The 24,668-nt window shown below is 36.8% G+C and overlaps 1 protein-coding gene across 14 annotated transcripts in view; it reads right to left on the bottom strand.

Moving 5' to 3' along the window:
- The window catches only part of KIAA0586 (KIAA0586 ortholog), a 139,525-nt gene that overhangs the window by 80,026 nt on the left and 34,831 nt on the right, over positions 1-24,668 (bottom strand). For all 14 annotated transcript variants that reach the window (XR_009355704.1, XM_059182206.1, XM_059182213.1 and 11 more), the window contains 6 exons: positions 22,323-22,520; positions 20,682-20,869; positions 18,350-18,457; positions 16,673-16,753; positions 12,100-12,293; positions 9,842-9,960 (listed from right to left, as the gene is read on the bottom strand). Coding sequence is in view for 13 of the 14 variants with exons in the window: in XM_059182206.1 (XP_059038189.1) it covers positions 9,842-9,960; positions 12,100-12,293; positions 16,673-16,753; positions 18,350-18,457; positions 20,682-20,869; positions 22,323-22,520 (888 nt within the window). In the remaining variant the exon portion in view is untranslated. The remainder of the gene's footprint in view (positions 1-9,841; positions 9,961-12,099; positions 12,294-16,672; positions 16,754-18,349; positions 18,458-20,681; positions 20,870-22,322; positions 22,521-24,668) is intronic.

Below are 24,668 nucleotides of genomic sequence, written 5' to 3'. Positions count from 1 at the left end.
GTCTGAGTGTCGCAGAGCTTGCGGGTATTGGAACGGGAAAGCCGGCTACAGAGACAGAGCCGACAGTGAGCTCACAGCTCGGTGTTACCTTGAACTGGCCGCAGGCTCGGTGAGCTCGGAGCGGGGCCGGAGGTCAGGCAGACGGGAGTAACTGGGCGCTGTTCTCTGAGGGCGCACTGAGGAGTGGGGCCCTGGGCTCTCGGTTCCTCCGGGCCTGAGACCAGGAGGCCGCCATTTGTATTCCCGTCCTCCAAAACTCTACAGAAAGCGCTCAGGGAACAAAAGCTGCTGAAAGCAAACCCGAGCAGATTACTCACCCCGGCCCCTGCTAAGGGCAGTGCAATTCCGCCTGGAGCAAAGACACTTGAGAATCACTACAACAGGCCCCTCCCCCAGAAGATCAACAAGAAATCCAGCCGAGACCAAGTTCACCTACCAAGGAGTGCGGTTTCAATACCAAGGAGAGCAGCAGAATTCCAGAGGAGGAGAAAGCAAAGCACTGAACTCATGGCTTTTTCCCTGTGATTTTTTTTGTCTTGAAGTTAATTTAAATTTTTTTCTTTTTCATTTTTTGTTTTTTTTTTCTCGCCTTCTGATTAAATTTTTTTTAACTTTTACCTTTTTCTTTTTTAACGTTTTTAACTAGTTTATCTAATATATATTCTTTTCTTTTTTATATTTTTCTTATTTGTTTTCTTTTTTTAATTCTTTTCTTTTCTTTTTTTTCTTTTTTCCTTTTTTTTCTTTCTTCCTTTTTGAACCTCTTTTTATCCCCTTTCTCCCCCCTCACGATTTGGGATCTCTTCTAATTTGGTTAAAGCATATTTTCCTGGGGTTGTTGCCACCCTTTTAGTATTTTACTTGCTCCTTCATATACTCTTATCTGGACAAAATGACAAGACGGAAAAATTCAACACAAAAAAAAAGAACAAGAGGCAGTACCGAAGGCTAGGGACCTAATCAATACAGACATTGGTAATATGTCAGATCTAGAGTTCAGAATGACAATTCTCAAGGTTCTAGCCGGGCTCGAATAAGGCATGGAAGATATTAGAGAAACCCTCTCGAGAGATATAAAAGCCCTTTCTGGAGAAATAAAAGAACTAAAATCTAACCAAGTTGAAATCAAAAAAGCTATTAATGAGGTGCAATAAAAAATGGAGGCTCTCACTGCTAGGATAAATGAGGCAGAAGAAAGAATTAGAAGAAGATATAGAAGATCAAATGATAGAGAATAAAGAAGCTGAGCAAAAGAGGGACAAACAGCTACTGGACCACGAGGGGAGAATTCGAGAGATAAGTGACACCATAAGACGAAACAACATTAGAATAATTGGGATTCCAGAAGAAGAAGAAAGAGAGAGGGGAGCAGAAGGTATACTGGAGAGAATTATTGGGGAGAATTTCCCCACTATGGCAAAGGGAACGAGCATCAAAATTCAGGAGGTTCAGAGAACGCCCCTCAAAATCAATAAGAATAGGCCCACACCCCGTCACCTAATAGTAAAATTTACAAGTCTCAGTGACAAAGAGAAAATCCTGAAAGCAGCCCGGGAAAAGAAGTCTGTAACATACAATGGTAAAAATATTAGATTGGCAGCTGACTTATCCACAGAGATCTGGCAGGCCAGAAAGAGCTGGCATGATATTTTCAGAGCACTAAACGAGAAAAACATGCAGCCAAGAATACTATACCCAGCTAGGCTATCATTGAAAATAGAAGGAGAGATTAAAAGCTTCCAGGACAAACAAAAACTGAAAGAATTTGCAAACACCAAACCAGCTCTACAGGAAATATTGACAGGGGTCCTCTAAGCAAAGAGAGAGCCTACAAGTGGTAGATCAGAAAGGAACAGAGACCACATACAGTAACAGTCACCTTACAGGCAATACAATGGCACTAAATTCATATCTCTCAATAGTTACCCTGAATGTTAATGGGCTAAATACCCCTGTCAAAAGACACAGGGTATCAGAATGGATAAAAAAACAAAACCCATCTATATGTTGCCTCCAAGAAACTCATTTTAAGCCCGAAGACACCTCCAGATTTAAAGTGAGGGGGTGGAAAAGAATTTACCATGCTAATGGACATCAGAAGAAAGCAGGAGTGGCAATCCTTTTATCAGATCAATTAGATTTTAAGCCAAAGACTATAATAAGAGATGAGGAAGGACACTATATCATACTCAAAGGGTCTGTCCAACAAGAAGATTTAACAATTTTAAATATCTATGCCCCCAACGTGGGAGCAGCCAATTGTATAAACCAATTAATAACAAAATCAAAGAAACACATCAACAACAATACAATAATAGTAGGGGACTTTAACACTCCCCTCACTGAAATGGACAGATCATCCAAGCAAAAGATCAGCAAGGAAATAAAGGCCTTAAACGACACACTGGACCAGATGGACATCACAGATATATTCAGAACATTTCATCCCAAAGCAACAGAATACACATTCTTCTCTAGTGCACATGGAACATTCTCCAGAATAGATCAGATCCTCGGTCCTAAATCAGGACTCAACCGGTATCAAAAGATTGGGATTATTCCCTGCATATTTTCAGACCACAATGCTCTAAAGCTAGAACTCAACCACAAAAGGAAGTACCCAAATACATGGAGACTAAACAGCATCCTTCTAAAGAATGAATGGGTCAACCGGGAAATTAAAGAAGAATTGAAAAAAATCATGGAAACAAATGATAATGAAAATACAACAGTTCAAAATCTGTGGGACACAACAAAGGCAGTCCTGAGAGGAAAATATATAGCGGTTCAAGCCTTTCTCAAGAAACAAGAAAGGTCTCAGGTACACAACCTAACCCTACACCTAAAGGAGCTGGAGAAAGAACAAGAAAGAAACCCTAAGCCCAGCAGGAGAAGAGAAATCATAAAGATCAGAGCAGAAATCAATGAAATAGAAACCAAAAAAACAATAGAACAAATCAACGAAAGTAGGAGCAGGTTCTTTGAAAGAATTAATAAAATTGATAAACCCCTGGCCCAACTTATCAAAAAGAAAAGAGAAAGGACCCAAATAAATAAAATCATGAATGAAAGAGGAGAGATCACAACTAACACCAAAGAAATACAAACTATTATAAGAACATACTATGAGCAACTCTATGCCAATAAATTTGACAATCTGGAAGAAATGGATGCATTCCTAGAAACATATAAACTACCACAACTGAACCAGGAAGAAATAGAAAGCCTGAACAGACCCATAACCAGTAAGGAGATTGAAACAGTCATTAAAAGTCTCCAAACAAACAAAAGCCCAGGGCCAGACGGCTTCGCGGGGGAATTCTACCAAACATTTAAAGAAGAACTAATTCCTATTCTCCTGAAACTGTTCCAAAAAATAGAAATGGAAGGAAAACTTCCAAACTCATTTTATGAGGCCAGCATCACCTTGATCCCAAAATCAGACAAGGATCCCATCAAAAAAGAGAGCTATAGACCAATATCCTTGATGAACACAGATGCGAAAATACTTAACAAAATACTAGCCAATAGGATTCAACAGTACATTAAAAGGATTATTCACCACAACCAAGTGGGATTTATTCCAGGGCTGCAAGGTTGGTTCAACATCCGCAAATCAGTCAATGTGATACAACACATCAATAAAACAAAGGACAAGAACCATATGATACTCTCAATAGATGCTGAAAAAGCATTTGACAAAGTACAGCATCCCTTCCTGATCAAAACTCTTCAAAGTGTAGGAATAGAGGGCACATACCTTAATATCATCAAAGCCATCTATGAAAAACCCACCGCAAATATCATTCTCAATGGAGAAAAACTGAAAGCTTTTCCTCTAAGGTCAGGAACACGGCAGGGATGTCCATTATCACCACTGCTATTCAACATAGTACTAGAGGTCCTATCCTCAGCAATCAGACAACAAAAGGAAATTAAAGGCATCCAAATCGGCAAAGAAGAAGTCAAATTATCACTCTTTGCAGATGATATGATACTATATGTGGAAAACCCAAAAGACTCCACTCCAAAACTGCTAGAACTTATACAGGAATTCAGTAAAGTGTCAGGATATAAAATCAATGCACAGAAATCAGTTGCATTTCTCTACACCAACAGCAAGACAGAAGAAAGAGAAATTAAGGAATCAATCCCATTTACAATTGCACCCAAAACCATAAGATACCTAGGAATAAACCTAACCAAAGAGGCACAGAATCTATACTCAGAAAACTATAAAGTACTCATGAAAGAAATTGAGGAAGACACAAAGAAATGGAAAAATGTTCCATGCTCATGGATTGGAAGAATAAATATTGTGAAAATGTCTATGCTACCTAAAGCAATCTACACATTTAATGCAATTCCTATCAAAGTACCATCCATCTTTTTCAAAGAAATGGAACAAATAATTCTAAAATTTATATGGAACCAGAAAAGACCTCGAATAGCCAAAGTGATATTGAAAAAGAAAGCCAACGTTGGTGGCATCACAATTCCGGACTTCAAGCTCTATTACAAAGCTGTCATCATCAAGACAGCATGGTACTGGCACAAAAACAGACACATAGATCAATGGAACAGAATAGAGAGCCCAGAAATAGACCCTCAACTCTACAGTCAACTAATCTTCGACAAAGCAGGAAAGAATGTCCAGTGGAAAAAAGACAGCCTCTTCAATAAATGGTGCTGGGAAAATTGGACAGCCACATGCAGAAAAATGAAATTGGACCATTTCCTTACACCACACACAAAAATAGACTCAAAATGGATGAAGGACCTCAATGTGTGAAAGGAATCCATCAAAATCCTTGAGGAGAACACAGGCAGCAACCTCTTCGACCTCAGCCGCAGCAACATCTTCCTAGGAACAACGCAAAAGGCAAGGGAAGCAAGGGCAAAAATGAACTATTGGGATTTCATCAAGATCAAAAGCTTTTGCACAGCTAAGGAAACAGTTAACAAAATCAAAAGACAACTGACAGAATGGGAGAAGATATTTGCAAACGACATATCAGATAAAGAACTATTGTCCAGAATCTATAAAGAACTTAGCAAACTCAACACCCAAAGAACAAATAATCCAATCAAGAAATGGGCTGAGGACATGAACAGACATTTCTGCAAAGAAGACATCCAGATGGCCAACAGACACATGAAAAAGTGCTCCATATCTCTCGGCATCAGGGAAATACAAATCAAAACCACAATGAGATATCACCTCACACCAGTCAGAATGGCTAAAATCAACAAGTCAGGAAATGACAGATGCTGGCGAGGATGCGGAGAAAGGGGAACCCTCCTACACTGTTGGTGGGAATGCAAGCTGGTGCAGCCACTCTGGAAAACAGCATGGAGGTTCCTCAAAATGTTGAAAATAGAACTGCCCTATGACCCAGCAATTGCACTATTGGGCATTTACCCTAAAGATACAAATGTAGTGATCCAAAGGGGCACGTGCACCTGAATGTTTATAGCAGCAATGTCCACAATAGCCAAACTATGGAAAGAACCTAGATGTCCATCAACAGATGAATGGATCAAGAAGATGTGGTATATATACACAATGGAATACTATGCAGCCATCAAAAGAAATGAAATCTTGCCATTTGCAACAACATGGATGGAACTAGAGCGTATCATGCTTAGCGAAATAAGTCAAGCAGAGAAAGACAACTATCATATGATCTCCCTGATGTGAGGAAGTGGTGATGCAACATGGGGGCTTAAATGGGTAGGAGAAGAATAAATGAAACAAGATGGGATTGGGAAGGAGACAAACCATAAGTGACTCTTAATCTCACAAAACAAACTGAGGGTTGCTGGGGGGAGGGGGTTTGGGAGAAGGGGGTGGGATTATGGACATTGGGGAGGGTATGTGCTTTGGTGAGTGCTGTGAAGTGTGTAAACCTGGTGATTCACAGACCTGTACCCCTGGGGATAAAAATATATGTTTATTAAAAAAAAAAAAGAGTCACTGATGGTTTGTCTCCCTCCCAATTTCATCTTGTTTCATTTATTCTTCTCCTACCCCCTTAACCCCCCATGTTGCATCTCTACTCCTCATATCAGGGAAATCATATGATAGTTGTCTTTCTCTGACTGACTTATTTCGCTAGGATTAAACCCTTTTTAAGAAGGTATAATATGTTCACATTCATTTTAGGTTCAGGGAAGGTTATAGTGGTTAGTTCTCTACTGGGTTTTAGTTGTCAATAGCCAATAAATTTTAAAACTTGTAATTATAAGTTTAAAACTTGTAATTTTTTAAACTTCTGTTGAAACATTTAACTTTCAGGTTAAAAATTTTCTGTTATTTGGAGGCAGCTGGGTTGCTCAGTCATTAGAGTCTTGATCTCAGATCTTGGTCTCAAGGCTGTGAGTTTAATCCCCATGTTGGGTGTGGAATCCACTTAAAAATTTTTTCTGTGAAATGAAAAATTTGTGTTTTAAATTAAAAATTTAGAATTAAAAAAAAAAAAAAAGAATTAGAGGTGGTCAACAGTGCCCATGCTAGAGCCACGAGGGAAGATAAGGATTTGGGAAAAAAAGGTTATGCACCCGAATGTTTACAGCAGCAATGTCCACAATAGCCAAACTATGGAAAGAACCTAGACGTCCATCAACAGATGAATGGATAAAGAAGATGTGGTATATATACACAATGGAATACTATGCAGCCATCAAAAGAAATGAAATCTTGCCATTTGCGACAACGTGGATGGAACTAGAGTGTATCATGCTTAGCGAAATAAGTCAAGCGGAGAAAGACAACTATCATATGATCTCCCTGATGTGAGGAAGTGGTGACGCAACATGGGGGGTTAAGGGGGTAGGAGAAGAGTAAATGAAACAAGATGGGATTGGGAGGGAGACAAACCATAAGTGACTCTTAATCTCACAAAACAAACTGAGGGTTCTGGAGAGAGGGGGGTTGGGAGAAGGGGGGTGGGGTTATGGACATTGGGGAGGGTATGTGCTTTGGTGAGTGCTGTGAAGTGTGTAAACCTGGCGATTCACAGACCTGTACCCCAGGGGATAAAAATACATTATATGTTTATAAAAAAAATTAAAAATTAAAAAATTTTTTATAAAAAGGTTATTCTTGACAAGATTCTGTGAGGAGCTTCACTAGGAGAAGGGCAGAAAGCTCCATGAGGACTAAAGAGAAAGTAGGTAATGAAAAAGTATAAGCCATAAATATAGGCTGGGAAGTCTAGGAATTGGGCAGTTAGAGTCTGTGGGAGAAGAAAAGTAGGTAATTCTGGACTGGAGAGAAGGCAAAAAAATAGAAGTAATGATACAGAAGAATGTTTTAAAAAGAAGAACAAGGGGTACCTGGGTGGCTCAGTCAGTCAAGATCTGAGACTTTGGCTCAGATCATGATCTCAGGGTCCTAGGATTGAGCCCCTCATTGAGCCCTGCTGCATCAGGCCCCTGTCAGGCTCTATGCTCAGTGGGGAGTCTGCCTTTGTTTCTCTCCCTCTGTCCCTCCTCATGGTCATGCTTAGGCACACACCTCTCTCTCTCTCTCTCACACACACACACAAATTAATTAATTAATTAATTAAATCTTTTTTAAAAACAACAAATTTGGAGAACTTATACAATCCAATTTCAAGATATTTTTAAATTACAATAAGGTATGATATTGACATAAAAATAAACTTACAGATCAAGGCACAGAAAAAAAGCCCAGAAACAGATTCATACATATTTAGCCAACTGATTTTCAACAATGGTGTCAGAGTAATTCATTGCAAGAAAGGATAATCTTTTCAACAAATAATGCTAGAACAATTGGATATCCATACACTGAAAAAAAAAAAATCTTTGTATATGGTGCAAAGTAGGGATCAAAATTAACTCAACATGTACCACAGACCTAAATGCATAGTCTGAATCCGTACACATTCTAGAAGGAAATATAGGAGAAAAGCTTAATGATCTTGAGAAATAATATATCAAAAAACACAAACTATAAAAGAAAAATTGATAAATTAAAATCCATCAAAATTAACCTTTTCATTTTCTTTTTCTTTTTAAAGATTTTATTTATTTATTTGAGAGAGAGCAAGAGTGAGAGATCATAAGCAGGGAGAGCCATAGAGGGAGTGGCAGAGAGAGAAGCAGGCTCCTAGCCTAGCAGGGCTTGATCCCAGTACCCCAGGATCATTACCAGAGCCAAAGGCTTAACCTACTGAGCCACCCAGGCGCCCCAACATTTTTCCCTGACCCATTTAAAAGATAATGCTGAGAAAACAAAAAGGTGAGACACAAACTAGGAGAACATACTGTAAATTCTATCTAATAAAGGACTTGTATCAAGAATAAAGAACTTTTACAACTCAATAATAGGAAGACACAAACCTCAATTTAAAAATGGGCAAAAGATTTAAAGGACATTTCCACCAAAGTAAACATACAGGTGGCAAATAAGCACATGGAAAAAATGCACATCATTAGTCATTAGGGAACTGTGAAAAATGAGATCTCTCTACATGCTTACGGAATGTCTATCATTAAAAACACTGACAACACCAAGTGCTGGTGAGGTTGGAGAGCAACTGGAGCCCTCAGGCAATGATGGCTGGGAATGCAAAATAGAACAGCCTCTCTAAAAACACGCAGCAGTTTCTTATCTGTTATCACAGCTTTATTTCTAGTAGCCCCAAACTAAAAGAGTACAAATTTCCATGAACTGGTAACTGGATTAACAAATTATGATAGATCCATAATATTATTACTAGATGCATAAAACATGATTGTCAAAGCTTTATGTTAAATAAAGGCTGACACAAAAGGCTATATATTATATGACTACATATATAAAAAATTCTAGTAAAGACAAAAATACAGTGATAGAAAGCAGATCAGCAGCTATTAGGGCCCAGTAGGCGTGGGAGGGGCTGAGGAACGGACTACAAAGTGGCATAAGTGAATTTTTTAGAACGATGGAAGTGTTTTTTTTTTTATATCATGATTGAGTGGCTAATGCACAGTTCTGTTGATCAAAATTCATCACACTGTACACTAAGAATTGGCAAACTTTATGGCAAGTAAACTATACCTCAAAAAAGCTAATGGAAAAAGAGGAGGTAAAAGAGGGGGAAAAGGAAGAAGAAAGGAGAAAATGATAGAAGAGGAGGAACAGGAGGAAGGATGAGAAGGAGAGAATGATTTGGGTTCCATAAAGAGGTTCATCCATCCATCCAGTGTCAAAAGCTAGGCACTAAAGGAGAAACATCCATAATCCTGAGTAATTTATAATCTAGTGAAACAGATAATGTAAGCCAATTGTAATCCAATCTGATAGTCCCCCTAACAAAGATATGTACAAAGTGCTACGGGAAGTAATGGAGAGATTTGGGGTGGGAGGGATGGAGGGATAGAATAATGTGAACACTGCAGTATGAAATACAGAGGTGAGAGAAAACTTACCTCCACTATAGAGACAAAATGAAAAGGATATTGGAAGTAAGAGCCTATCTTTTGTCAGCTGAGGAATACTTGACCTCTAAAATACATAAACCCATGACTTGAAGGTTTTATCTTTTTTTTTTTTTAAAGATTTATTTATTTATTTATTTATTTGAGAGAGAGAGAGCGAGAGAGCGAGCACGTGTGCACACACATCTGCAGGCAGGGGCAGAGGGAAAGAGACTCTGAAGCAGACTCCCCGGTGAGTGCAAAGCCCAACGTGGGGGTCTATCCCACAACTCATGAGATCATGACCTGAACCAAAATCAAGAGTCAGATGCTCAACCAGTTGAGCCATCCAGGTGTCCCAAGGTTTTATCTTTCAATACCAAAAGAAAGTAAAAGATTCCATTTCACTTACCGATGTCAGAAGTCAATGGTTCACTTGCCTCACTGACTGAAACACTGACATCAGGTCTGGCCTGTTGTTGAATTGGAAAGAGCCCAGAGATAATTCTCGACATTATCTCTTGTTCTACCCTGAGGAATAAAAGTTGAGGATTCCTAAATTTGATTGAATATACAAAGTATTAGAAATAACACCCCTAAAAATAAACTTTACCAATGGACACAAACATTTACACAACCAAGTAGTAATTCTAAAGGTTTAATCTGGAAAAAAAAAAAAATAAAGGGATCTCCCAGTTGAATAAACCACATGAAACAGAATCACCATGTGGGAGGCAGATTTAAATTTGATTTAATAAACTTGCAGATTAGCCTAATGAAAAGTGTAACAGACCTCTTAAATTCATAATAAGGTTTAGGTCAAGGATTATCGGACGTATCATGCACCTAAAATGTTGGGTTCCCTACTCAGAAAGCACCCATATAAAAGCACACAAGATCAGAATTAGAAAAGAAGTCCAGCTGCCCTCTCTTCAAAGAAATGAATATTTGGACTACAATACAGGTAGTTTTCCTCTTAAAAAAGGAAGACAATTTATTTCCAAGGTCATTTTTAGGAAATGAAAGAGGAAAGAGAGAAGGAAGGAAAAAGGGAATATAATAGGAGATCAGTTCTATACATTTCTTTACAACACCCAGGAGGCTGGTGAAAAATTATTATACACGTATAGATAGTCATTGTAGAGAAATATGTGAGTTACAAAATCTCATACAAAATCTCGGACTCATGGATAAACACAACTAACAATTTGGTATATGTTTTTCAAATTTTTTCCTATGTACATTTTTTTTGGTTTTGTTGTTGTGGTGGTTTTTTTTGTGTGTTTGTTTTTTTGAGAGAGAGTACATGTGCAAGTGGGGGTGGGGGGTGAGAAGGGGCAGAAGGAGAGGGGTAGAGAGAATCTTTTTTTTTTTTAAGATTTTATTTATTTATTTGACAGAGAGATCACAAGTTAGCAGAAAGGTAGGCAGGTGGGGAGAGAGCGGGCTCCCTGCTGAGCAGAGAGCCCCATGTGGGACTCCATCCAAGAACCCTGAGATCATGACCTGAGCTGAAGGCGGAGGCTTAAGCTACTGAGCCACCCAGATGCCCCAGAGAGAGAGAATCTTAAGCAGACTTCACACCCAGCATAGAACCCAAAGTTGGGCTTGATCTCACGACCCTGGGATCATGACCTGAACTGAAACCAGAGTTAGATGCTTAACCAACTGCACCACCCAGGTATCCCTTCATGTGTATTTTTGAGTGCAGTCTTTTAATTCTTAATATCATTCAACATCATTAAATATTCTTCTAAGTGCAATCTTGGTAAGTATTACTATTAAGTTTAGTTTATGCCATAACTTCCTTAAAGTTTCTCACAGGTGAAAACAGAGATAAAAAACAGAGTTCAGAGGTGCCTGGGTGGCTCAGATCATTTGGGCATCTGCCTTCAGCTCAGGTCATGATCCCAGGGTCCTGGGATCGAGTTCCACATCGGGCTCCCTACTCAGCAAGGAGCCTGCTTCTCCCTCTGCCTGCTGCCCCCCCTTGCTTGTGTTCTCTCTCTTGCTCTCTAATAAATAAATAAAATCTTAAAAAAAAAAAAAAGAGTTCATAAGTTATAGAAGTAACATGCAGAACAATGCCTTGTTTACGGTAAGCACTGTATGTGCTAAGTAGTCTATGGCTGAGAAGCAGAACCATAATTATTTCCTTAGGAATTTCTGGAAGTGAATCATGGAATTAAAGAATATGTACATTAAAAAAAAAAGAATACATACATTTTGAAGGCTTTTGTTACTTAACAGCCTCTTTTGCCATAATAGACAGCCTAAATACAAATATTCAAGAAAAACAATACCTTCAACAACTATTTAAACCCTCACATCACATCAAATAGTTCCCAGTGACTGTAACAAAGGAAAAGTTTAATAAACAAAAGGAGACAAGGAAGATTTTCAACTAAAATTTAATACTTTCTTTTTTTTTAAATTTTATTTATTTATCTGACAGACAGAGATCACAAATAGGCAGAGAGAGAGAGGGAGGGAAGCAGGCTCCCCGCCGAGCAGAGAGCCCGATGCGGGGCTCGATCCCAGGACCCTGGGACAATGACCCGAGCCAAAGGCAGAGGCTTCAACCCACCGAGCCATCCAGGTGCCCCTAAAATTTAATACTTTCTATCTGCTACTACGATTCTGTTCATACCAACACCACTGTAAACTCACCACTGAATTAAGCTATTTTCCAATGTTTCTTTTCTCTGAATTACTTTATCCAGAACATCAGTAGTGGGCTGAAAAGTAGAAGCAACTGGCGGAAATGGAGGACCATTATATTTTGTAGAAACAACTTTAACACTTCTGTTAAACTCCAGAATTGGCTCAGAGTGTTCTGGAATTTCATCACGTTTTTCCTCTTCCTGGTAATAATAAAAACAAAACTATTACATTCATGTATTTGTTTAACATTTACTGAATGACTAGGGTAAGCATGAAACTTGGGTTGGTAAATTAACCATCACTTCTACATTAATCAATAGCATTTCTAATTAGGTGGCATCAAGTTATTTACAATATATATATTTGTCATACAAATTGCCTTGAAGAAACCTTAATTATACAATTATTTTGTCTTTTTAAAACCCACTGTTCATTTTAAGCAGTCATAAAACAAACTAAATAACTTGGTTTTTCCTGCATAGAACATTAACACTTCCCTCTATAAATTTATTATCTTAATTTATTATAATAAATTAATGCTTCTAAATATCACTGCTTCCTCTTTCTGAACCTATAATTTACGTCTACAAATGCAGTTAGGTTACCTTATACATTATTTGCACCATCATATGATCAAAGAAATAATTTCTGAAAATTTTAAACTTTTCATTATGAAAATATCAGACATGTTTAAAAGAAAACAAAATAGTGCTCATATACTATATTGGTTATGTATAAATTATGCATATCCCATTTACTTGTTGCCAGCTTTAACAATTACCAACCCACAGCTAATTTGTGTCACCTCTACACACCCCCATCTGCTTTACCTTTCACATATAATTTTGAAACAAATCACAAATCTCATTTTACCTGTAAATGGTTTAATATGTATCTCAAAAAAATTAGAAGTCTTTAAAAACTATAATTCGATTAATATCCTCCCATTAAAAAATTAACTCCACAACTAATAAGTGGCAGAGCCAGGATTGGAACACTTGGCTCTGACTCCAAATCATGTGTTATTTCTATAACTGTTTCTTTCACTTGTACGTGGGAGGAAAAAGTTGTCAAATGTCTTTGCCAGGCATTAGAAATATAAAGATAAGTAAGATTCTTGCCTTTGAAACATTCATGTGCAATTCACATGAGAAAACATGCCAGTGAACAAAAACCTTTAATATAGTACATATCTCTTAATATTCTAAAATAGGGTTTGATTTTATGATGAATAAATCTGGCGTTAGCAGTGAAAGTTCTGAAAGAAATATGAATAAATATCTTGCAATTGTACTGGCATTTTATTATTCAAGTGGTTTCTATGGTATATGATTCTTTTCTCCCATCCTCTATATTTTACTTCTTCCTATTTTCCCCCTTCTTCTATTTTACCATTTCTATATCATTTCTATAGCTCTTCCTGTTATATGGACTCTTCTCTTGGATTTTAGACCCCTCACAACTTTTCCCCTCACTATGAGCTAGCTGGTGATCTTGCCAATAATCCAGAAGTCAGACAGACAAATGTTTAACAGAATAAAGAAAGGATAGATTGGAGGGGGGGGAGCCAAAGGAAATGAAAAGGAGGAAGAAAATAGGAAGCAGGAAAGAAGAGATGTAGATGGGAACCAGCTGATATCCATTACATTTCACTGAGGCAGCTAGAGGACACAGATGAAGAGAATACTATACTATAGAATACTAACTTCATAATTTTAAAATTAAAATACATTTAGCTCAAAAGTAAAGGGAAGTTTCTCAAAGCACTGTAACATAATATTGGTGGTGAAAACATACTCAACTATCAGGAACAAGGCAAGCATGTCCCCTCTTACCATTCCTTTTCAACAGTGTACTAAAAGTCCTTGCTAATGCAAGTAGACAATAAAAGCAAATAAAAGGTGTTTGGAAGGAAGAAATAAAACTGTCCTTGTTTGCAGAGGACATGATTGTCTATATAGAAAATCTGAAAGAATTGACAAAAAAAAAAACCCAAACAACTCCTGGAAATAATTATTGATTATAACAAGTTTGCCAACAATGAACAAGTGGAAAATGAAATTAAAAGCACAATACTCTTTACATAAGCACCAAAAAAATTAAATACTTATGTATAAATCTAACAAAATATGTACAAGAACTTTTTGAAGAGAAGCACAAAATTCTAATGAATGAAATCAAAGAACCAAATCAATAAAGAGATATTCTATGATTTTTTTTGTAGAGTTCATGGAGAGGGAGAGAGAATCTTATCAAATCAAGAGTCAGATGCTTAACCGACTAAGTCACCCACATGCCCCGAGATATTCTACGTTCTTAGATAGGAAGACTCAATACTGTCAAGATACTGGTTGTTCCCAACTTGATCTATAGATTCCATGCAATTCCAATAAAAATCTCAGTAAGATATTATGTGGCTATCAACTAATTGACTCTAAAACTTATATAGAGAGGCAAAAGAACCATAATAGCCAACACAATACTGAAGGAGAAGAATAAAGTTGGAGGACAGACACTATTCAACTTCAATACTTTCTATAAAGCAATAGTAATCAAGCAGTATGGAATTGATGAAAGAACAGACAAACAGATGAATGGAACAGAATAGAGAGCCCAAAATTAGAACCACATAAATATAGTCAATTCAACTTTGACATAGAAGCAAAGGCAATACAATGGAGCAAGGATCATCTTTTCAACAAGATGATCCACAGGCAAAAAAACCTAACCTTGCACAGACCTTACACCTTTCACAAAAATTAACTCAAAATGGATCAGAGACTAAATGTAAAACACAAAACTATAAAACCCCTAGAAGAGAACATAAGAGAAAACTGAGATGACTGTGGGTATGGTACTGACTTTTTAGATACACCATCAGATGGGTGATCCATGAAAGAAATAACTGATATGCTGGACTTCATTCAAATTAAAAACTTCTTTGTGAAATACAACATCAAGAGAGTTAGAAGACAAGCCATAAACAAGAAGAAAATATTTGCCAAAACATATCTGATAAAGAACTATTATTCAGGGGCGCCTGGGTGGCTCAGCGAGTTAAAGCCTCTGCCTTTGGCTCAGGTCATGATCCCAGGGTCCTGGGATCAAGCCCCACATCGGGCTCTTTGCTCTGCAGGGAGCCTGCTTCCTCCCCTCTCTCTCTGCCTGCCTCTCTGCCTACTTGTGATCTTTGTCTGTCAAATAAATAAATAAATAAATCTTAAAAAAAAAAAAAAAAGAACTGTTATTCAAAATATACAAAGGACTCTTAAAACTCAACAATAAGATAACAACCCGGTTGGGGCGCCTGGGTGGCTCAGTGGGTTAAAGCCTCTGCCTTCGGCTCAGGTCATGATCTCAGGGTCCTGGGATAGAGCCCCACATCGGGCTCTCAGCTCAGCAGGGAGCCTGCTTCCTCCTCTCTCTCTGCCTGCCTCTCTGACTACTTGTGATCTCTGTCTCTGTCAAGTAAATAAATAAAAATCTTTAAAACAAAACAAAACAAAACCCGGTTTTAAAAGTAGGCCAAAAACCTTAACAGACAACCTCACCAAAGAAGATATACAGGTGGAAAATAAGCGTATGAAAAGATGCACCACATCATATGTCATCAGGGAAATGCAAACTAAAACAACAAAGAAATACCACTATACAAAATCTGGCCAAAATCCAGAATACCTACAACACCAAACACTGACAAAGATGTGCAGCAGCAGGAACTCTCATTCCTTACTGGTGATAAAGAAAAATGGTACAGCCACTTCGAAAAAATGTTCACTGGTTTCTTACAAATCTAGATATACTTTTAACATACAATCCAGCAATCATGCTCCTCGATATTTACCTAAGGAGATGAAAACATGTTCATGAAAAAAAATCTGTGCACAGATGTTCATCATAACTTCATTCACAACTGCCAAAACTCAGAAACAACCAAGATATCCTTTAGTAGGTGAATGAGTAAATAAACTGGCACATCCAAACAATGGAATATTATTCAGCACTAAAAAGAAATGAGCTATTCAGTCATGAAAAGATATGGAGGAAGCTTAAATGCATATTACTGAGTAAAAGAATCCAAAAAGGCTACACACTGTATCCTTCTGACCCCATCACATTCCAGAAAAAACAAAACTATGGAGACAATAAGGTCAGTGGTTACCAGGGATTGGGGTGAGCTAGGGAAGAATGAATAGGTAGAACACAAAGAATTTTAGAGAAGAGAAAATACTCTGCCTGATACTGTAATAATGGATACATTTGTTCAAGCCCATAGAATGTACATAATCAAGGGTGAACTCTAAAGTAAACTACGGATGCTGAGTGATTATGATGGGTCAATTTAGGTTCATCAATTTTAACAAATGTACCACTCCAGATGCTAAGAGTGGGGGAGGCTATACATGTGTGGGGGCAGAAGGTATATGGAAAATCTCTGAACTTTCATCTCATTTTTGTTCATTTTAGAAACTAAAACTGCTCTAAAAATTATATACAGATACATATGTATAATTATCTTTAATTACATGGAAGAATACTGCTAGAAAAATAATTTCTCACATTTTCTAAGCTTTGTTACCTGTATGATATCGATTACTTCATCAAAGTTCGTTCCTGGAAACTTGACCTCTTCTTCATCTACCGTCGTAAGTTCTGGGGTCTAAGAAAGCATTTTCAAGAAGATTTTGTTGTGCTTAATATCGTTTAAATTTATACATAATTTACCATGTTTCTACCCATAACATAAGCTTATAATTACATAGCTCTATTTTTTAATTTTAATATCCTACTTAGAATTGATTTCACTAAAAAAATGAAATCCAAGATAGTACCTGAGCCATCAGGTTTCATTTTAATAGCTCTCAAAAATTAAATATAAGTTTTTGTCAATGACTCCATCAACAATGCATCTTAAGCCAACCAGTCAGGTTGCTAGGATTATGATTTCTCTCCTAAGGTTGTGTTTATATGTTAGATATGTAAGTATATGTATATACAAACACACAAAAAGACAGATACAGTATCAAATAAATTAGAAAGTTAATTTATTTATAAATACTAATTTAGCGAGATACTAATTTAGCCTGTAGGCCTCACTTGATATAATCTAGTCCCCAAAACCACATTAGCCCCTCCCTGAGAGAAGAATGATAAACAGTCCAAAAACTTATTTGTAACCATATGTTTTAATAAACTTCTGGTAAAGAAAAAAAAAAAGTTATTGATGAAAAAATTAAATTAGGCACAATTGCATTTAAGGTCAGTTCTATTTTACTATTTTATTTTAAAGATTTTATTTATTTATTTGAGAGAGAAAGCATGCAAGCAGGGGGGAGAGGGCAGATGCAGCTGGAGAGGCAGGCTCCCCAATGAGCAGGGAACCCAACTCAGGGCTTGATCCCAGGATCCCAAGAGCACGACTTGAGCCGAAGGCAGATGCTTAATGAACTGAGTCACCCGGACACCCCTGTTTTACTATTTCTGATCATGAAAAATTGGTGTTCTCCCTCTCCTTAAACCTATACCCTTGAGGACTACATCTGCTTACAACAGATGAAAGCTGGGGAAAGCAGCAGTGTTATTCAAGTGTGTAGTAAAGTTAGAGCTTCATTATTGAATAGCAAATAAATACTAGGGAGAAATGCCTATTTTTGTATCATGTCAATACTATATTGACAAAGTAACATCCCAAAACATGAACTCTAAACATCACTATGAAATTCATATTCAGGAAAACTATAATTTGATTCCTGTTTAAATCAAGCTTTTTCACCAAAGAGACAGAAATCCTCTCTTCACATATGAGACAACTTAAATTACCCAAAAAGAACACCAAGGATTGGGCGCCTGGGTGGCTCAGTGGGTTAAGCCGCTGCCTTCGGCTCAGGTCATGATCTCAGAGTCCTGGGATCGAGTCCTGCATCGGGCTCTCTGCTCAGCAGGGAGCCTGCTTCCCTCTCTCTCTCTCTGCCTGCCTCTCCATCTACTTGTGATTTCTCTCTGTCAAATAAATAAATAAAATCTTTAAAAAAAAAAAAAAGTACACTAAGGATTATCACTTTCACAATGTTTATAAATGTAAGGATCTTAAACAAACTTTCTTTTTCAAATTCATCAGCAATACTAGATTCATTCTGAATCTCTTCCTTAAAACCTAAATTATTATGACATACAATGGAAGACTTTGCATGGAATAATATTAGTTAAACTTCATAGTCAGATATTACACAAAACTATCTGATAAATTTCTGAATACCTGTATCCAAGTTTTCAGAGGAGGACATGCTTCTTTGGGACTAGGCAGAGATAGATCGACATCAGCACTACCATTCGAAATGCTATCAATATCCACATTGGGTAATACCTAAAACAAAACACAACATCCAGCTTTCTGTTCATCATTTTGACTCAAATACCTGTCAGTCTATACATCAGTAACATATATTTAACTTTTTATAAAGAAGTCAATGGATAACAATTTTTTTAAGTTATGATAGAGTATTTTATAAAGTTTAGAAAATAAAGGGGAACACATAAGACCCTATTAAGAGAACTTTATTTTCAGGCGCCCGGGGGCTCAGTGGATTGGGCAGCTTCCTTCAGCTCAGGCCATGATCTCATCATCCTGGGATCAAGTCCCGCATCGGGCTCTCTGCTCTGCGGGGAGCCTGCTTCCTCCTCTCCCTCTCTCTGCCTGCCTGTCTGCCTACTTGTGATCCTGTCTGACAAATAAATAAACAAAATCTTAAAAAAAAAAAAAAGATAACTTTATTTTCAATCTTCCCTTTTCTTTTTACTATCCACTTCTTACTATTTCTGATTTTTCATCTTAATTAGGTTATAAGCACCTTTCATGCTCCCATATAAACTTAATAATTATATTTTAGATATATAATATTTTAATAATGCCTTAATTATTTAACCATTTTCCTGTTGGTAAGCATTTATGACATTTCTAATATTTCCACTATTATATATATCACCACAAAAAACTTCTTCATATATATATAGGGTTCCCCCCCTAAGCATTTCCCCCCCTAACCTGGCATTATTTCATTATGACAGATCACCAGACACTAGATTAATATAGAGCATGAATATTTAAAATTCTTGATAATTAATGCCAAAATGCAGTCCAAATGAGTTCTATTCATGTCGTCAAAAACATAATTGTCTCAGCAATAAGTTTTTAAATGGAGCTATATTATTGTTATTTTAATTTGGATTATTTTAGTAACTAGAAAGATTTAAAGTATCCATTTTCTTGCTCATAAACTGTATTTCCTCTTCTGTAAGATACTATTCAGGTTCTTTGAATATTCCTAGATTTGCACCTGCCTTCTTATTAACTTACAGAAGTTTTCAGATTTAAGAATTAATCCTTTACGGCATAGTCCTTTCATATATTCTAACTGTATGTTTCCCTTTTTACATATGAATTTTTTATATTAGCTTCAGTTTAGATTTTATAGATTCAAATCTATTCTTTTATTATATGTAGGTTTTCTTCTCTCATATTTGGACTTAGCTTCAGCTTTGATAAAGATTCTATTTGATAAAGATTCTATATAATTATCTTCTCATTCTGCTTTTACATTTTACAGTTAAACTTTTGCCTGTTGCCTATTTAGAATTCATGTGCCATACAGTGGGAGGTTAGAGTCTAAAACTGATCTATTTTCCACATTATTAACCAACTACAACATATATTATTTCACTTACAAGACTCCTCTTCCCTACTGATACACAAAGTAATTACTACATATTACTTTTTTTTTTTTTTTTTTTTTTTTTAGAGAGAGGGCAAGACAGCACGAGAGAGAGAGAGAGCACTGGAGTTGGAGGTGGTGCAGAAGGAGAGAGAATCTTAAGCAGACTCCATACACAGCTTGGAGCCTAATATGGGACTCAATCTCACAACTTTTAGATCATGACATGAGCTGAAATCAAGAATTGGACATTTAACTAAGTCACCCAGGTGTCCTATATTACATTTGTTTTAAACAACCAAGACTATTTCTGAAATATTTCTTTGTACAGGTCCAGTACCCAAAAACCCTTTATTCTTTCAAATATCAAAATGATCCTTAAGTTAAAGAAAACAAACAAAAAATTAAACACATGGTCTGTGGGGGGGGGGTTGCTAAATTGAAATTTGACTTAAGTTATATGTTAACTTAGGAAGAATTGGCAACTTGAATATTTAATCTTCACATATAAGTTCTCTTTCCATTCATTCAAATCTTATATATATTTAAAGTCACACTCGTTCTTTTAAAATTAATTGTAATATACTGTTCAGTTGTTCACTTTGGAAGGCAGCTATGCTCACCACTATACCACCAACGCAGTTGTTCACTTTGGAATATCATCATGTCACTTGGACATGAGCCACTGGCTTAGAAAAAGTAGCTTAGATCATACAGAATAAGGATAGAAGGGTTACACTAATATCACAGTTTTAAAATATAAAAGACCCACAATGAAAGTAAAGTTTTTATGAAGCAATGTAATAAATTTTAAGTGTTAAAGTTAAGCTGAAGATTTTTTTCTTCCTTAAAATTTTCTATTCATGCACCCTGACATACCTGTACAGTAAGCTGAGGAGGATCCTTTTTTTCCGACTTCATTTCTATAATTGCGACGTTAGGTTTCTTTATTCCAGTTTCCATTTTTCGAGACGATGGAGGAATGGAAGTAGTCACTGTTACAGGGTGTGGCTTGTTTACAATTACTCCAGTGGGTGGCATGGAATCACTCTTACTTTGGGTTTGTCCTAAAAAGTTTGGGGAAGAGATGAGTCAACTATTTCAGAAATGAAGGGAAGAATCAAATACACAGCCCAGATCCTTATGGCTGAATTCTCTCTCAACTGAAAAGGAAGCGCCATCCGCAATCATCTTTCTTTCTCTTGTCACTATAGTTGACACACCTACCATGTCATCCTTTCAGCAGCAACTCACACTTACCAGGCACACACGCATGCCAGATACTTCACATGCACTATCTAATTTAACCCTCAAAATAAGCCTTTGAGGTATTAATATTATCCACATTTCACAGTTGAGAAAACACATTTAGGAACAGCATAATTTGCCAAAGGTCATAACAGTAAGCAGCAAAGCCAAGACTAAAGTGTAATGTGTTATACTATGTTATTTTTATTCTCAAAACTTTATACAGCAACAATGGACAGGAATAAAACCAACAACAAAATACTAGTGACTCACTACCAAGACATAGCATGTACTCCCACTGATAGCAATTACCACAGCTATCAGAAACTTAGCTTGCACTTCAAAAGTTCCATTTATTTCCTATATTTCAAAATAAAGAGGGACAGAACAGGGCACTCTTTAAACATAGTCTGACTGGGTTTGAATCCCAGCCAAACTGACTGGGTTTGAATCCCAGCTCCACTCGAGTTATATGGCCTTTGACAAATTTCTTCATTCCTCTGTGCCTTGGTTTCTTTATCTATAAAACTGGTATATTACCATGTGTTTTATAGTGTGGATTAAATAAATTCATATATGTAAAGTGCTTAGATCTGTACCAGGTACACAGCAGGGACTTTATAAGTATTAGCTACTCTACTTACAGAAGGCATGTTTAAACAGATACAGTTAGCAGGCTGACATGCTATTAACCCATAATATCAAAATTTCTCTCTTCTGCTGGAAGATATATCTAAGTCCTTCATCAAATTTAAGAAAGAAGAGCAAAGACAGTAAAAGAAAAAAATAATAGTTAACTAGATTTGAAGAGCTAGTGAGGAAGCAAAAATTATTTGTTGAATTTTTACAATGAGTCTGAGAGACCTCAAACAAGTTAATAACCAACTACTGTGTTTTAGAATACCACACAATTTTTACTTACCACAGCCTAGTTCAAAAGCACATACAATTACTTCAAAGTACTTTGCTGGAGACAGGACATTAAATTCTTTAATTATTATGAAATCTATAACATTCTAAACCTTTTTTTTACTTTGTCTCCTCTATAGCAATGTATTCTAAAATACCAAAGGAATGTTTCCTGTGAGTGAAACTATAGTGGGAGCCCGTTATTTAAGAGATTGCTATTACATGGAGTAAGACACATTCGGAGGCCCTGCCCACAAATACCACAGAGAGAGGAAAAGGTAGGAGACTATCACGTCATTTTGAAAGTTCTGCCGCTGCTGACAAGAATTTAAAATTGGCCCTGTGTATTTTGCTGGGACTCACCTAAAAGAATAGCCATAGGAATTAGATGACCTTCCAGTGTACCGGAAACAGTAGGCATTTCTCTGCTCGGGCTGAACAAGTACTGCTGATCACTAGGAGGCAGCACAGCAGGCACAGAATGTTGGGGCTTGGAATCCATTTTCACAGGTTTTGTTGCATAAAAGTCAGTTTGTGTTCTTATTGACTTGACTTTAGTACCTGTAATAATAATATTCAGTAACAGAGATTTTAAAATATTGTTGGAACGCCTATCCAGCTAGAAATACAGTAACTCTCCTTTACAGAAAGATCTTATTCTATATAATAAGGTGTAATTACAAGGCCTTAAAATAGAAGTAACACAGAAACCAGGGGTTGGCAAAAACGTTCTGTTAAAAGGTTAGATAGTAAACACCTTAGTCTCATGGGCCTTGTGCTCTCAGCTCCGACATCTTAATTCTGCCACTAAAACATGAAAGCAGTCATGTTACAGTCACAAATAAATGAGTGCAGCTAGGTTCCGATATTACTTCTAAGAATAGGCAGCTAACTTGTAGGCCATGGTTTCTGAGCTCCTGAATACACGTAACAACTTGCTCAACTACTACGACAAAACAAATTCAGTGATTTAATGATAAGGGGAAAAATGTTGAATAAAAGATTAAGAAGAGGGGCGCCTGGGTGGCTCAGTGGGTTAAGCCGCTGCCTTCGGCTCAGGTCATGATCTCAGGGTCCTGGGATCGAGTCCCGCATCGAGCTCTCTGCTCTGCAGGGAGCCTGCTTCCTCCTCTCCCTCTCTCTGCCTGCCTGTCTGCCTGCTTGTGATCTCTCTGTGTCAAATAAATAAATAAAATCTTCAAAAAAAAAAAAAAAAAGATTAAGAAGACTATTCAGATTCAGACTGTATTATTTATTTAACTCATTACATTTTTTCCCTATGGGTACAAGAAAGTTAATTACACCTTTACTCATGACATAATTCTGAATAACCAGTCTTTATCCTCTGAAATTATCCACAGTCAAATTCTATATCTATTCAAACCTTACAGGAGTTAATATCATTGTATTTTTTCCATTCTTGTGAATTAAATCCATATAGACATTAAATCCTGAATTCTTTTTTTAAAGTTTATGTATGTATTTATTTATTTATTTTAGTCATCTCTACGTTTAATGTGGGGCTCAAACTCACAACCCTGAGATCAAGAGTCGCATGCTCTTCCAACTGAGCCAGGCAGATGCCCCTGAATCCTGAATTCTTAAAAACTTAGAAATTTGTTTGATTTCTATGGAACCTGAGGAAAGTGAAAAAAAGTAAAAACATAAAGGAGAAGAGGCTATCTTCTAAATAAACTTCTCACATAACTACATTTTTACTTTTATATGGGAGTAATTTTATGAATCTAGACTTTTAAATATAGCTCCATGATGCCAGGAAGAAACATTTTAGTACCACATTTGTATTTCTTTTTTCATTCTGTTGTCTTGTATTCATTCATTCAATTAAATGAATTTTTCTTGAGTGCTCATTTAAAATATTTGTTTTCAGCATTTCATAGGCATTGCTCCAGATACAGGAAATACAGTACTGAATAAACCATCTGTATTCACAGAGTTTACAGTCTAGTAAGGAAAACAATCAATAAACAAAAATATAACACCCGGCCTTTTTCCAAAGAAGGTAGACAGATGGCCAATAGACATATGAAAAGATGATGACATCACTCATCATCAGGGAAATGCAAATCAAAACTACAATAGAGATTATCACCTTATACCTATTACAATGGCTAAAATAAAAAACACAAGAAATAAGTGAATGTGGAGAAAAAGGAACCCTCATGCATTGTTATTAGGAATGTAAGTTAGGGGGCACCTGGGTGGCTCAGTGGGTTAAGCCTCTGCCTTCGGCTCAGGTCATGATCTCAGGATCCTGGGATCGAGTCCTACATCAGGCTCCCTGCTCAACGGGGAGCCTGCTTCCCCCTCTCCCTCTGCTGCTCCTCCCACTTATGCTTTCTCTCCTTCTCTCACTCTCTGTCAAATAAATAAATTCTTAAAAAAAAAAAAAAAAAGGAATGTAAGTTGGTGTAGCTGCTATGGGAAACAGTATGAAGTTTCCTCAAAAAATTAAAAATAGAAATACCATATGATCCAATAATTCCACTATTGGGTATTTACCAAAGAAAATGAGAACACTAGTTCAAAAAAGATATATGGAAAAAAAAAAAAAAAAAGATATATGCACCCTTATGTTTACTGTAGCATTATTTGCAATAGCCAAGATATGGAAGCAACTTAAATGTCCATCGATAGACAAATGAAGATGTGGAATATATGTACAGTGGTTTATTACACAGTCATAAG

The sequence above is a fragment of the Mustela lutreola genome, chromosome 7 (genome assembly GCF_030435805.1).
Source record: "Mustela lutreola isolate mMusLut2 chromosome 7, mMusLut2.pri, whole genome shotgun sequence".
Classification (NCBI taxonomy): Eukaryota; Metazoa; Chordata; class Mammalia; order Carnivora; family Mustelidae; genus Mustela; species Mustela lutreola.
The sequence above is the reverse complement of the archived record's forward strand: the minus strand, read 5'-3'. Positions and strand labels throughout refer to the sequence as shown.